The 13906-nt window shown below is 42.0% G+C and overlaps 1 protein-coding gene across 2 annotated transcripts in view; it reads left to right on the top strand.

Annotated features, from left to right (window-relative positions):
• SRGAP1 (SLIT-ROBO Rho GTPase activating protein 1) overlaps nt 1–11410 on the top strand; it is a 295080-nt gene extending 283670 nt beyond the window's left edge. For both annotated transcript variants that reach the window (XM_043888221.1, XM_043888212.1), the window contains exon 22: nt 6227–11410. In XM_043888221.1, the coding sequence (XP_043744156.1) occupies nt 6227–6604 (378 nt within the window). In that variant the 3' untranslated portion in view covers nt 6605–11410. The remainder of the gene's footprint in view (nt 1–6226) is intronic.
• The last annotated feature ends 2496 nt before the right edge of the window (nt 11411–13906 follow it).

The following is a 13906-nucleotide window of genomic DNA, read 5'->3' as shown; positions in this document are numbered from 1 at the left end:
TTAATGGATTTTTCCATCATTCTACCATTTTTTTCCTCTCGCTCTTTTTAAAGTACAAGCCATCAGGAAATATATGTATGACAGAAAAAAAAAAACTGAATCATATCCTGTACATCTGAAACTAACACAATATTGTAAATCAAGTATACTTCAAGGAAAAAAAAGAAAAGAAAACATGTGTATGGCCAGTGAAAAGGAGGTGAAAGAGATTCAGGGTTTGCCATTTGAGTAATCTTAAAGTGTCTTCTAGTTACCACTGAAGCTTAAAAAAGTGAGTGAGAAATTAATGAAACAAACATAGGGAAATATTAAAGATGGGTCATTTTTAATAAAGAGCACTCCAGGAAACCTGCATTTTGATATGACAAATTTCCAAGCTATTTTCATTGTCCTAACTAAAAAGAATTTTGGAAAGCAATTAGATTACTTGGAGAGTTTAATGTGTTTTTACAAAATTAATCCAATTTTAAGTGCACAATAATTTTTCAGCAAAAATCAAAAAGGCTTTTGACCTTCTTGGGTGTCTGTCTATTTTAAAGGCAATGCAGAGTCCTTGGAGGTGTATTTAGAACCAGTGATATTTGACTATAATTGAATTTAATGATTTTTAAAATCCACAACATCATTGCTTATAAAAAGCATATGAAACAGTATTTAGGTTAGAGAGATAGGGAATTAGGAGCTTAGTAGTGGAAAGGCATAATAAGTTCTACTTTAACCCTTTTGCTTCTAGAACCAGGAAATCCTTTAACTGTAAATCATAAAAACAAAAACTCAACAGATAAACCAGGCTCTGCATGTTTTCTCTGGGGCTAATACTTGTAAAAAACAAATCCATATATTTAGCATCAAGTGGAAATCACATATGAAAATAATCACTTGTAAAGTGATGTCATCCTCACAAAATGGCTTCCAGCTGTATCCTTTATTTATCTTTCCATCTTTCATCTTCAGATTTTCCCATGAGGATAAGTGAGCCTGCCATCATGGTATTCATACCAAAAACACGCGAATTCTTTCAGTAAATGAGTGGAACCCCTGATAGAGCTTTTTTAAAAATGCGACTTACCCTTATGTGATCACTGGATCTTTGTTTATTCACTTAGCAAGTCTTCATTGAGCACTTACTGTGTGGCAGCGTCCATGATAGACGTCATAGACAGTTAAATCAGTGGTCAGCTGCTGCATGAAGGTACTTGTAAATCAGCGGGGGAGGTGGGTGTGGAAATCAATTCCTGCTCTCCAGAGCCGCAAGCTAATGCTCGAGGTGAGTGGAAGCCCTGAAAATGTAGAGAAGAGGTATTTCCATCTCACTAGTGCAATGGCTCTCTGCCTACCTCACACAATACTCATGTGTGTGTGTGTGAGTAAACAGTGTAAAACAGATCCTCTTAACCTTTTATTTGGAATTTAGTTGCTTTGCAGTGTTGGGTTGGTTTCTGCCGTATAGCGAAGTGAATGAGCCCCACAGACATCAACGCCTCTGTCCCCAGTGAGCCTTCACTAGCCCCCTGAGCCCCACAGTAGGTTCTCGCCCTGACCTTTTCTAAGTGTACAGGTCAGTAAAGTGTTCGCCTGGCTGTGTGACAGATCTCCAGAACTTCTTCATCCTGCAAAACTGAAACTCTGTACCCATTTGAGAACAATGCCTATTTTCCCCTCCCCTCCCACCCAGGCCCTAGCCACCACTGTTCTTTTTTTTCCTTCTGTGAATTTGACTACCTCATAGAAGTGGAGTCATGCAGTGTTTGTCTTTTTGTGACTGGCTTATTCCATTTAATACCTTCAAGATATATCCATATCGTGGCATCCTGTTTAAGGCCCACTAACAATCCCCTGTGCATATACAGCACATTTCACTTACCCATTCCTCTGGCAGTGGTGCACATTGGTATACACTTACCTTTTTACAAATACTTTGTAATTTCCCCTTTATTTTCTGAAATAAATGGATAGATGATATACCTAATTTTTTAAAAAACATATAAAGCCCTAAATACAATAAAAAGGAAAAATAGAAATATTAAAAACAAATGTATTTCAGTTATTGATTAACTAAACTAGAAGATAGGCTTCCCAGGTGGTGCTAGTGCTAGAGAACCCGCCTGCCAGTGCAAAAGATATGAGAGATACAGGGTCAATCCCTGGGTCACGAAGATCCCCTGGAGGAAGGCATGGCAACCCAGTCCAGTATTCTTGCCTGGAGAATCCCATAGACCGAGGAGCCTGGAGGGCTACAATCCATAGGGTCAGACACGACTGAAGCGACTTTAGCACGCATGCACACTAGAAGACAAATGAAATAGTGAGATGCTTTCACTTACATGTAGACTTACCATAAATACAATTAAAAATGAACATTGAGGGGCTTCCTTGGTGGCTCAGTAGTAAAGAATCTGCCTGCCAGTGCAGAGACATGGGTTTGATCCCTGATCCAAGAAGAGCCCACATGCTGTGGAACAACTTAGCCTGTGCGCCACTACTATTGAACCATTGCTCCAGAGCCTGCACGCTGCAATTAGTGAGCCCACACACTGCAACTATTGAAGCCTGCGTGCTCGTGAGCCTGTGCCCCACGACACGAGAAGCCACTGCAATGAGAAGCCGCCACACCACAAATAGAGAAAAGCTCAAGCAGCAGTGAAGACCCAGAACAGCCATATGTAAATGAATAAAAAAAAATTTTTTTAATGTACGTTGAAATGAGTATTAGGTTAACTAGTCTCAACTCAGTTTCCATAATGGTGTTCCTGTGAGTGATACGATTTTTTAAAGTGGTGGACCACCCTCTGTCAAACATGCTAAGTCGCTTCAGTTGTATCCCAGCTCTTGGTGACCCCATGGAATGTAGCCTGCTAGTCGCCTCTGTCCATGGGTTTCTCCAGCAAGAATACTGAAGTGGGTTGCCCTGCGCTCCTCCAGGGGATCTTCCCTACCCAGGGATTGAACGTGTGACGCTTCCATCTACTGTATTGGCAGGCGGGTTCTTTACCACTAGTGGTCATAAAAGCAGAATATAATTTACATGATGGTTTCATTCTTAGAAAACTTAACACTATAAAAAAAATATTTTGTGTTTATATATAAGAAAGAGTTAAGTTCTAGACTCAGATTATAAAAAAAAAAATTCACCTACATAAATGTCTGGAGGATATTAAAAAGTTGAACAAGATCTGGGGCAATTCATTGCATGTAAATTATCCAAGATACTTGCCAGATATCCAATACCTCTGCTCACTAAATGCTATCCAGTTATTTTGACATTTAAAAATACACAACACAGCATATTACAGAAATGCTCTCTATGGAGCAATACCACTACCATTGAGACCTACTGAACAGAAGCATCAGGGAAGGCTTGAAGTGAATTTTGAAGAACTGCTAGGAGTTAGCCAAGTATATAATAAGTGCTCAAAAATTATTTGTTGAATGAATGAAAAAAAAAAAAAGCCTGATTTTTCATGCCTATTCAATTTTCTTAAGAAATTGCTGGTCTAAATTTAAGCCACCTTTTACCATAGATTGAAATAGAATTCTATATAAGATGTCAGCATGTAAGGTCAAAACCCCCAGAAGACCGCCAAGTGCCTCAGAATGGCGGTCTTGCTCTGTGGCTCCATGAGCCGTTGCAGCCGTTTCCTCTGTCTCCTGCACCTTCAGAGTCACAGCAGTTATGTGAAATAGCATTGAGTTTACACACATTACACACCGATGTTAAAACAGTCATGCTTTTTGCTAGTCTGCTTGCTTTGAAGTATGCGAGTTTCTGTGAGGCTTAAAATGAAGTAGGGAAAACCACTAGACCATTCAGATATGACCTAAATCAAATCCCTTATGATTGTACAGTGGAAGTGACAGATTAAAGGGATTAGACCTAGTAGACAGAGTGCCTGAGGAACTACGGATGGAGGCTCGTGACGTTGTACAGAAAGCAGTGACCAAAACCATCCCCAAGAAAAAGAAATGCAAGAAGGCAAAGTGGTTGCCTGAGGAGACTTTACAAATAGCTGAGGAAAGAAGAGGCGTGTAAGGCAAAGGAGACATGGAAAGATATACCCAACTGAATGCAGAGTTCCAGAGAATAGCAAGGAGAGATAAGAAAGCCTTCCTCAGCGATCAATGCAAAGAAAAGGAAAACAATAGAATGGGAAAGAAAGACTAGAGATCAAGAAAATTGGAGATAAAGGGAACATTCATGCAAGGATGGGCACAATAAAGGACAGAAATGGTAAGGACCTAACAGAAACAGAAAAGATTAAGAAGAGGTGGCAAGAATACATAGAAGAACTGTACAAAAAAGATCTTCACGACCCAGATAACCACGATGGTGTGGTCACTCACCTGGAGCCAGACATCCTGAAGTCAAGAGGGACTTAGAAAGCATTACTACAAATAAAGATAGTGGAGGTTATGAAATTCCAGCTAAGCTATTTCAAACTAAAAGATGATGCTGTTAAAGTGTTGCACTCAATATGCCAGCAAATTTGGAAAACGCAGCAGTGGCCACAGGACTGGAAAAGGTCAGTTTTCATTCCAATCCCAAAGAAGGGCAATGCCAAAGAATATCCACACTGCTATATAGTTGCGCTCATTTCACATTCTAGCAAGGTAATGCTCAAAATCCTTCAAGGTAGATTTCAGCAGTATGTGAACTGAGAAATTCCAGATGTACAAGCTGGATTTGGAAAAGCCAGAGGAACCAGAGATCAAATTGCCAACATTTCTTGGATCATGGAGAAAGCAAGGAAATTCCAGAAAAACATTTACTTCTGCTTCATTGACTACACTAAAGCCTTTGTGTGGATCACAACAAACTGTGGAAAATTCTTGAAGAAACAGAAATACCAGACCACCTGACCTGTCTCTTGAGAAACCTGTATGCAGGTCAGGAACCAACAGTTAAAACTGGACATGGAACAACAGACTCGTTCGAAATTGGGAAAGGAGTACGACAAAGCTCTATTTTGTCACCCTGCTTATTTAACTTACATGAAGAGTACATCATGCGAAATGCTGGGGTGGGTGATTCACAGGCTGGAATCAAGATTGCCAGGAGAAATATCAACAACCTCAGATATGCATATTATATCACTCTATGGCAGAGAGTGAAGAGGAACTAAAGAGCCCCTTGATGAGGCTGAAAGAGGAGAGTGAAAAAGCTGGCTTAAAACTCAGCATTCAGAAAACTAAGATCATGGCATCTGGCTCCATCCCTTCATGCACATAGATGGGGAAACAATGGAAACAGTGACAGACTTTATTTTCTTGGGCTCCAAAATCACTGCAGACAGTGACTGTAGCCATGAAATCAAAAAATGCTTGCTCCTTGGAAGGAAAGCTATGACAAACCTAGATAGCATATTAAAAAGCAGAGATAATACTTTGCTGACAAAGGTCCATATAATCAAAGCTATGGTTTTTCCAGTAGTCGTGTATGGATAGTGGAGGACAGAGGAGCCTGTCACACTACAGTCCATGAGGTTCCAAAGAGCCAGACACAACTTAGCAACTGAACAACAACAACAAGATGGGTTCTGTACATTAGTATTAATTATCAGCTTCATCTGTCTCTCTGATTACTTTTTTCCCAGTTAATTATTGAGTTATTGACACAATACTGTACATAAGTTTAAGGTATATAGCATACCAATTTGACTTATACACATTATAAAATGATTAGCACAGTGGGTTTAGTGAACATCCATCATCTCATAGAGATGTCAAATTAAAGAAACAAACAAAAGCATGTTTCCTTATGATGAGAACCATTAGCATTTACTCCCTTAACTACTGTCATATATAACTTACAACAGTATCAATTATATTTATCATGTTGTACATTACATCCATAATACTTATTCGTCTTATAACTGGAAGTTCATTTCTTTCAACTGCCTTCATCCAGTTGCCCCAACCCCCCCCACTTCTGGAAACCACAGATCTGATTCTTTTCTGAGTTTGTTTTTGAAGTATAGTTGACCTGCAGTGCTAACTCCTATAACACAATCTGTGCTGATGTGCTCAGTCGTGGCCGACCCTTTGCGACCCCGTGGACTGTAGCCCACTGGGTTCCTCTGTCCATGGAATTTTCCAGGCAAGAATACTGGAGTGGGTTGCCATTTCCTTCTCTAGGGATAACACGATCTAGTGATTCCACGTTTCTGTACATTTCAAAATGATCCCCATGAGAAGACCAGGTTACCATCTGTCATTTGTTTTTCAACAGGATATCGAAGAGACGATGAACACTGCTTTGAACGAGCTCCGAGAGCTGGAAAGACAGAGCACGGCCAAGCATGCCCCCGACGTGGTGCTGGACGCCTTAGAGCAAGTGAAGAACTCTCCCACCCCCGCCGCCTCCGCCGAAGCGCTCAGCCCTTTGCACAGCGTCGCCCTCAGGAGCTCAGAGCCTCAGATTCGTCGGAGCACCAGCTCCTCCAGTGACACGCTGAGTACTTTCAAGCCTGCGGTGGCACCCAGAATGGGCGTGCAGCTGAAGCCCCCAGCCCTGCGGCCGAAACCTGCTGTCCTTCCAAAAACAAACCCGACCGTGGGACCCGCCCCGCCTCCCCAGGGTCCAGCAGACAAGTCCTGCACAATGTAACACCCCCCGGAGCATGGTCATCTGGGGTGATGATTAAAAAGAGAAGACGGATTAGTGACGAAAGTCAACGATCCATAACTTGCGTTAGTCACGTGCTTATAACTGGAGATCTTTTGGCTTTTCTATGTTCTCGAATGTAATGTCTGAGATTAGCTAAATTAACACGGGCATTTGTATTTTGTAATTTCTTTTTTTTTTTTTTTTAAATAACTGGACATATGCCATTTTAAAGACAATAGAAACACTTAGACTTACTTGAAAATCCAATGCTGCACCATTTGTAATGAAGACAGCACCGCTCTGCCCTGCACGTTGCACAGTGCTTCAGGCTTAGAGAAGCCCGGTGAGTCAGAAGGGCCGGCGTCTCAAGGCAGGAGAATCTGCAGTGCCAGGCCCTGGAGTGTAACCGCTGTTGGTCGGTGGCACTTGGGGTGAGGCTGAAAGGTGACGATGGGATTGTTTAGTAGCTGACAGTGAGTACCTCTGATCTCATGCCGCGGGGCTGAGACCAGCCCTTGCTGCATACTTGCTGTTGTCACAGTGGGCTGTTCCCAGTGGGATTTGCAGCACACTGCCCGAATGAGTAGGATGATTGTCTTTTTCCTAACAGTCGTTTCCCTGGGCCCAGGTTAAATCTTAGCAGGGGGTGCTAGAACCTTCTGCAGTTACTGTACCAACTAAATCTGGGAAAGGAGAGGGGGACAGTCCTCCAGAGCTCCTGCTGGACTCTTTCCCCGAGCCTGATCAGGCCCCGGGAGGGTTTCCAAGTCCATCCGCTGCATTCAGCACAGACTAGAACAGTCTAATTTTCAAGACTTTCTGGTTACCCTATTCCATCCACTCCTTCAGAGATCTGTTGTTGCCCAGAAAGTAACTTCCAGCTCCCGTGAAGCCCTGTGTTTTCCTCTTCAGCAATGGAGAAAGTGCTTGGTTCACCTGGCCTTCTCTTCCCCTGACTAGTGGATCTGGGCTCCCCTAGACATGCTGCAGAGGCCTGTTGATCCTAAATTGAATCCCCAGCTTCCCTCGCCATCTGTCTCTTCAAGCTGTGGTCTGGTAAGAGCCAGGCCCAGGCGCAAAGACGGCCCTGTGGTTCCAGGATGGTCTCCTCCCAGTTGCTCAGCCTGGAACCAGGGCTGGCTTGGTTTTTTTTCCCAACTGGTCTCTACATCATTCACATGGTCAGGTCCATTCCATCGGGATCCTCTTTCTCTGACATCGTCACCCACAGACAGTTTTTCTTTAGCCCATCTTTATGTTCTGCTTCCCTCTATCTTAAAAAGAATACCTTGAACCCAGTTTGTTTTTTCCTAAGGTACAGATCACCGCTGTTCTCTCAGCAGCCACTTATCCATCTGTAAGCATTTTATCGACTCTGTCATTGAACTTACTGATGAAGAGGGTTTGTTTGTTTGCTTTGGGGTTTTTCCCCCCTAAAAATGGATATCCAGAACTAATCCCTCTGGACCACTTTGACTTCAAACTGGCAGCCAATCGCATGCCCACCTAAGAGTTACAGTATGGACTTTGATTTCTCAGCTCAATGGGGAATGCATCAGTGTGGGGAAAAAATGGGGATCTATACTAAAATCAAGATCGTTACTTTGATCTCTACCTCAGTTTGCCAGTCTGATCATTCTAATGCAAAGAGAGGTTTCATTTATGAGATACTGTTACCTTTGAAAGTCACACTGCTGGTTGCTTGCCTGCAGCCTGATTTCACAAATGGACTAAATATAGTGAAAAAAATTACTTCAGGTATTTCCAGGTGTTGTAAACCTCTGAATTTTCGCAACCATCCTTTTCACCCATTTTGATAAAGAGGCCCAGCTCAGCATCTTGTGCAACCCTCCCAACCTTTTCCTTGAGCTTTATTAGCCTTTCAGCACCTTTGGACACCATGGAAACCCAGCCAGGACTGAGCTCTGAGTAGCACCAACCCTTCTGGACAATCTTCCCAAATGTCTGGAACATTGAACCTTTTAAGATAATCTCCCAGTTCTTTCTGGATTCCACTTTGGTCTCTTCATTCTCTGTTGTCCAATAGGGAAACAGAAATAGAGAAAGGGGTGGAAGTAATGGTGGAGGAGACTTTAAATCTTTTAGAAATTAAAATAAAGAAGATTCTTAAAAACCACTTCCTTATTTGATGGAAGAGTAAGATGTTGACAGAGGGCATCAAAAGAGAAGAGATGTTTTGAACTTACTCCTTTGGGAGGGTTCTTGTACAAGCTTTAACTTAAGTGTTCCAGATCTTACTTGTGCAACGCCCTTTCTTCAGACTTCTCCCTGGTAACCTTCCCCACTGTCTCGTCCCTTTGGCGTTGACACCTGTGATGGAAAGAGGACTGCCTCTCCACCCTCCGCACCAGGACTCTGCTGCCTTGGAAGGCAGAGGACATGCTGCTCCAGACCTCAGAGCCTCAGAGGCTGTGCCTTCTTCCAGGAAACAGCTCCTAACACTCTCCCATCACTTCCTTTCTTCACCTGTCTCTGTCTTTCTCTATTACTCTGTTGTCACCTGAGGCTTTTTTTTTCCCTTCAATTCCCAGGAAAGGATGTGACCTCAGGGTGAGTAAGGACTCAATAAGGACTCACTTATCCTTACTTTGTTCAGTAAAAGTCTAAGATTCCAAGGATAAGACAAGGTGGCCCCTTCACAAAGGATCAAAAATAACACCCAGTGAGTTCCTTCAAGGGTTTACCTGCAAGGGGTCCTCTTGGCAGCCACAGGTGTAGCCCACAGTGGGGAAGTGGGAAGGCACAAGGAATGGGAAGGGAAGAAAGAAAATAAGTTCCTAAAAGGTTATATCCTGCTTTTAAGAATCTTATCATAGGTCCTCATGTGCAGTTTGGGAAGTGAGTCATTTTGGTGGTGGGTAAATGATAGTTCTACAAAGATTACCAGACTCCACTTACACAAGAATATATACTCACAGCTAGTATAACTGAATGTTCACATCCCATCCATAGAACTCACTTAAGTAGATTTACCAAATTGGCCTTTGGGTTTGGGTAAGGATGTTTGCAGTGAATCATTAGCGTAGAGTGAACGGTTCTTAAAACATACTTTCTGATGAGTGCTCTGTAAATTATTTCAATTTGTTGAGTGGCCCTTTGTAGAGCTCCATGTTCAAGTTGGGCATAAATGCCATTGTTTAACAGTTTTGCACATTTTCACACAACGTAATCTGACTTTGATGCCCCTTGAGCAATCCATAGAATATTGTACAGCAGGGTCCCACTTAATCTACTGAAATGAATATAAGCAGTGATCAATGAATATAGAGCACCAAGGGACAAACTGTATGAGTTTTCTGTCTTTGTACTTTTGCCATTCCCAAAAATGGGTTCATAATTTAATTAAGAAAAAAGGAGAAAAAAAAACAGGGACATGGAGGTCTCTTTAGTATTTGGGAATGAGACATAGCCTCTAGGGTCTATAAACTAAAGAAACTTTAGTTTGGTAATTACAGTCTCTGAAATCCAAAGTTAAAGAGCCTATGGTTCTGTTGGGTTTGGAAGACTTCAGGTTTGGGATGTCATTCCTGACCACAGTAATGAGAGGCCATGAATGCGGGAAATGTGCTGGGGGCTGAGTCTTGGCTCTGAGTTACCTCCCATAGAGACTTAGAACTGTGGGGCAGCTTAGAAGTGAAGACTCTTCCCACAGAGCTCCCTAGTGGAGGCTAGCACCTGAGCTGAAAGCCAACCTCCAGCTGGGCTGGGGTGTCAGGCATGGAGCAGGGTGACTTTGGCACAGCTTTGTTCAAATCAATAAAACAAACTGGAAATTGAGCTTTCACTTACCCACCCGAGTATACTTTCTTAAAAAAAAAAAAAAGAGTCTGTATTATAATCGAAATGGTACCTGTATCTTAAAATTATGTAGGGAATTTTGTATGTTTAAATAATTGTACTGGGTTCCATAACGCTTATCTTAGAAACTGTTTAGTAAAAGAAAATATATAAACTGTGCATTTGTGAATGCCCCCCTTTAGAACATTCATCCAAGTTCAATGTATAGTGTGATGGTTATTATAGACGTTTAAAGTATAGTAAATGGCTGTGTGACAGGAGAGACTGCTATTTACCTGCTGACTTAAGAGTTAACTCCTGCCCACGTGATTAAATCAGTATTGTCCATTCCTGTTGGTCTGATGAGTTGCAGTACTGGTGGCTTCCTGCTTGTGACTGTTACCTACTCGTGTCAATGTACATCTGTAGTATGTACATGTGAAAGTGCCTTTCTATTTTAGAGGAGTCTTAGCCTTGCTCTTTGCTGTTGCCCCACACACTTCCCCCCCAACACCCAATTCCTCCGCCCACTTGAGTGTTTTGAAACTTAACTCCACTCTCTCCCAGCTTCTTCGCCACGCCCACCTTTCTATGCCTCGGTGCTCAGTATTATCCAGTCTCGCATCCTCATCCGTCACGGTCAGGTCATGGTCATCAGACATCGTTCCCCTCTTAGCCGTGACTGTGCCTTTCCCCGCCTACAGCCACTCTCTGGGTCCCCGACACCTCACCCGCTCCCCTCCTGCTCACGTGCTGCTGATGGCCATCCTGTCCTCCTCGGCTCTGTACTGCCTCTTACCACGACATTTCCTCGTCTCTGAGGTGAAAGTAAAGGGGGATGCTTTTCTAGTTCTGGAAGGGGAAAAAAAAAATGTTTTGTTAATCTGTTGTAACAATGCACTTTTATGTCTAGTACTGTACATTTGAGCATGTACCATTCCAGGCTTCAGTATACAGTCAGGTCTGTTCTTCACGGTGTATCTTTATAATAAATAAGATAGTTCTGGCTGCCTTTGTCTGCTTCCAGTTTGGTCTGATTCTCTGCCCTGTTTCCACTCCTTTCTTTTTCTCATCACTATTAACCCTTTAGAGAGCTGAGTTGCCTTGAATTGTTAAATCACGCGAAACTACCTTTCTTTTTAATGTTTTTAATCTCACTTTCATTTTTGTTTGTGAATTTGAAAATGGCACCTCATTCACAGGGCCTTGTCCATGAAGCCAGGGTGTTTTAGAATTGTTTGGAGACCCCTGAGTAGTGAGAGAACAGGTCAGAAGGATCTTAACTAAGCGGTTGAGATAGCACAGTCCTAAACATTCCAGATTGAATTTTTTCCTTTGAGAAGGAATTTTTGAGATAGTAAATCTTGTCAGGCCGACTTTGGGATTCATTTGAATATGCAGAAGTGCAATCCTCATGTGTAGACTATGTTTAGAATTCCCCCATGTACAGATATTTTATCTTCAATCTTATCTTTTTTTACCCCGAATCTTGAGGACTAGCAATACATAATGTAGCTTTGTAAAACTGTATCAGCAATGTGCAGATTGTATCAGCAAAATGCCAGATTGGGACATTCATGAGATGTTAAAAAAAAAAAAATGACATAAATGGAGGGGGAAAAGCTTTTATTGAAGCATAAAATACATAGAGAAAAGTATACAAACCATTAGTGTAAGAGTTTTCACAAAGTGCTACCCTATTGCATCCACCCCCAGATCAAGAAACAGCATTGTATCAGCCTCCTAGAAGCTAGGCTTGTGCCTCTCCAAAATTCAACATCCTGATGAGTAACATCATAGTTTGGTTTTGTCTGTTGTTTTAACTTTCTACGAATGGACTTAGAATATTTAGATTTTCTCTGGCTTTTTTTTTCTTGAAATTTTATGTTCAAGAGAGTATATGTTTCTAAATATAACTGTGTGTGCCCAGTCATGTCCAAATCTGTGTGACCCCATGGACCACAGCCCACCAGGCTCCTCTGACCATGAGATTTCTTAGGCAAGAATACTGGAGTGAGGTACCATTAACTCCTCCAAGGGATCTTCCCAACCCAGGGATTGAACTGCCATCTCTTGCCTCTCCTGCATTGGCAGGTGGATTCTTTACCATTAGGGCCACCTGGGAAGCCCTACGATGGCACCAAATGGTCAACACTGAAATCAGATTGATTAGGTTCTTTGCAGCCGAAGATGGAGAAGCTCTATGTGATCAACAAAAACAAGACCTGGAGCTGACTGTGGCTCATATCATGAGCTCCTTATTGCAAAGGAAATAAGGAAAACCACTAGGCCATTCGGGTATGACCTAAATCGAATCCTTTATGGTCATACAGTAGAGGTGACAAATAGAATCAAGGGGTTAGATATGGTAGACAAACTATGGATGGACATTCGTAGCATTGTACAGGAGGTGGTGATCAAAACGAACCTCAAGAAAAGTAAATGCAATAAGGCAAAGTGGTTGTCTCAGGAGACGTCATAAATAGCTGAGAAAAGGAGAGATACAAAAGGCAACGGAGAAAGAGAAAGATATACCAAACTGAATGCAGAGTTCCAAAGAACAGTAAGGAGAGATAAGAAAGCCTTCCTAAATGAACAAGGCAAAGAAATAGAGGAAAACAATAGAATGGGAAAGACTAGAGATCTCAGCAAGAAAATTGGAGATACCAAGGGAACATTTCATGCAAAGATGGGCACAATAAAGGACAGAAACAGCAAGGGCCTAACAAGCAGAAGAGATTAAGACAAAGTAGCAAGAATACACAGAACTATACAAAAAAGGTCTTAATGATCCAGGTAACCACAGTGGTGTATTCACTCACCCGGAGCCAGACATCCTGGAGTGTGAAGTCAAGTGGGCCTTAGGAAGCATTGCTATGAACAAAGCTAGTGGAGGTGACAGAATTCCATCTGAACTTTTTAAAATCCTAAAAGATGATGCTATTAAAGGACTGCACTCAATATGCCAGCAAATTTGGAAAACTTAGCAGTGGCCACAGGACTGATAAAGTTCAGTTTTCATTCCAGTGTGCAAACTACTGTACAGTTGCACTCATTTCACATGCTAGCAAGGTAATACTCAATATCCTTCAACATAGACTTCAACAGTACATGAACCAAGAACTTTCAGATGTACAAGCTGGGTTTAGAAAAGCCAGAGGAACCAGAGATCAAATTGCCAACATGTGTTGGATCATGAAGAAAGCAAGGGAATTCCAAAAAACATCTGCTTCATTGACTATGCTAAAGCCTTTGACTCCATGGATCACAAAAAACTGTGGAAAATTCTTCAAGACAGGGGAATGCCAGACCACCTTACCTGCCTCCTGAGAAATCTGTATGCAGGTCAAGAAACAATAGTTAGAACCGACATGAAACAACAGACTGGTTCCAAATTGGGAAAGGAGTACATCAAGACTATATATTGTCACCCTGTTTATTTAATATATATGCAGAGTACATCATGTGAAAGGCCAGGACTGAACCACTCACAAGCTGGAATCA

Source organism: Cervus elaphus, chromosome 3 (genome assembly GCF_910594005.1).
Source record: "Cervus elaphus chromosome 3, mCerEla1.1, whole genome shotgun sequence".
In the NCBI taxonomy this organism is placed as follows: Eukaryota; Metazoa; Chordata; class Mammalia; order Artiodactyla; family Cervidae; genus Cervus; species Cervus elaphus.
The sequence above is the reverse complement of the archived record's forward strand: the minus strand, read 5'-3'. Positions and strand labels throughout refer to the sequence as shown.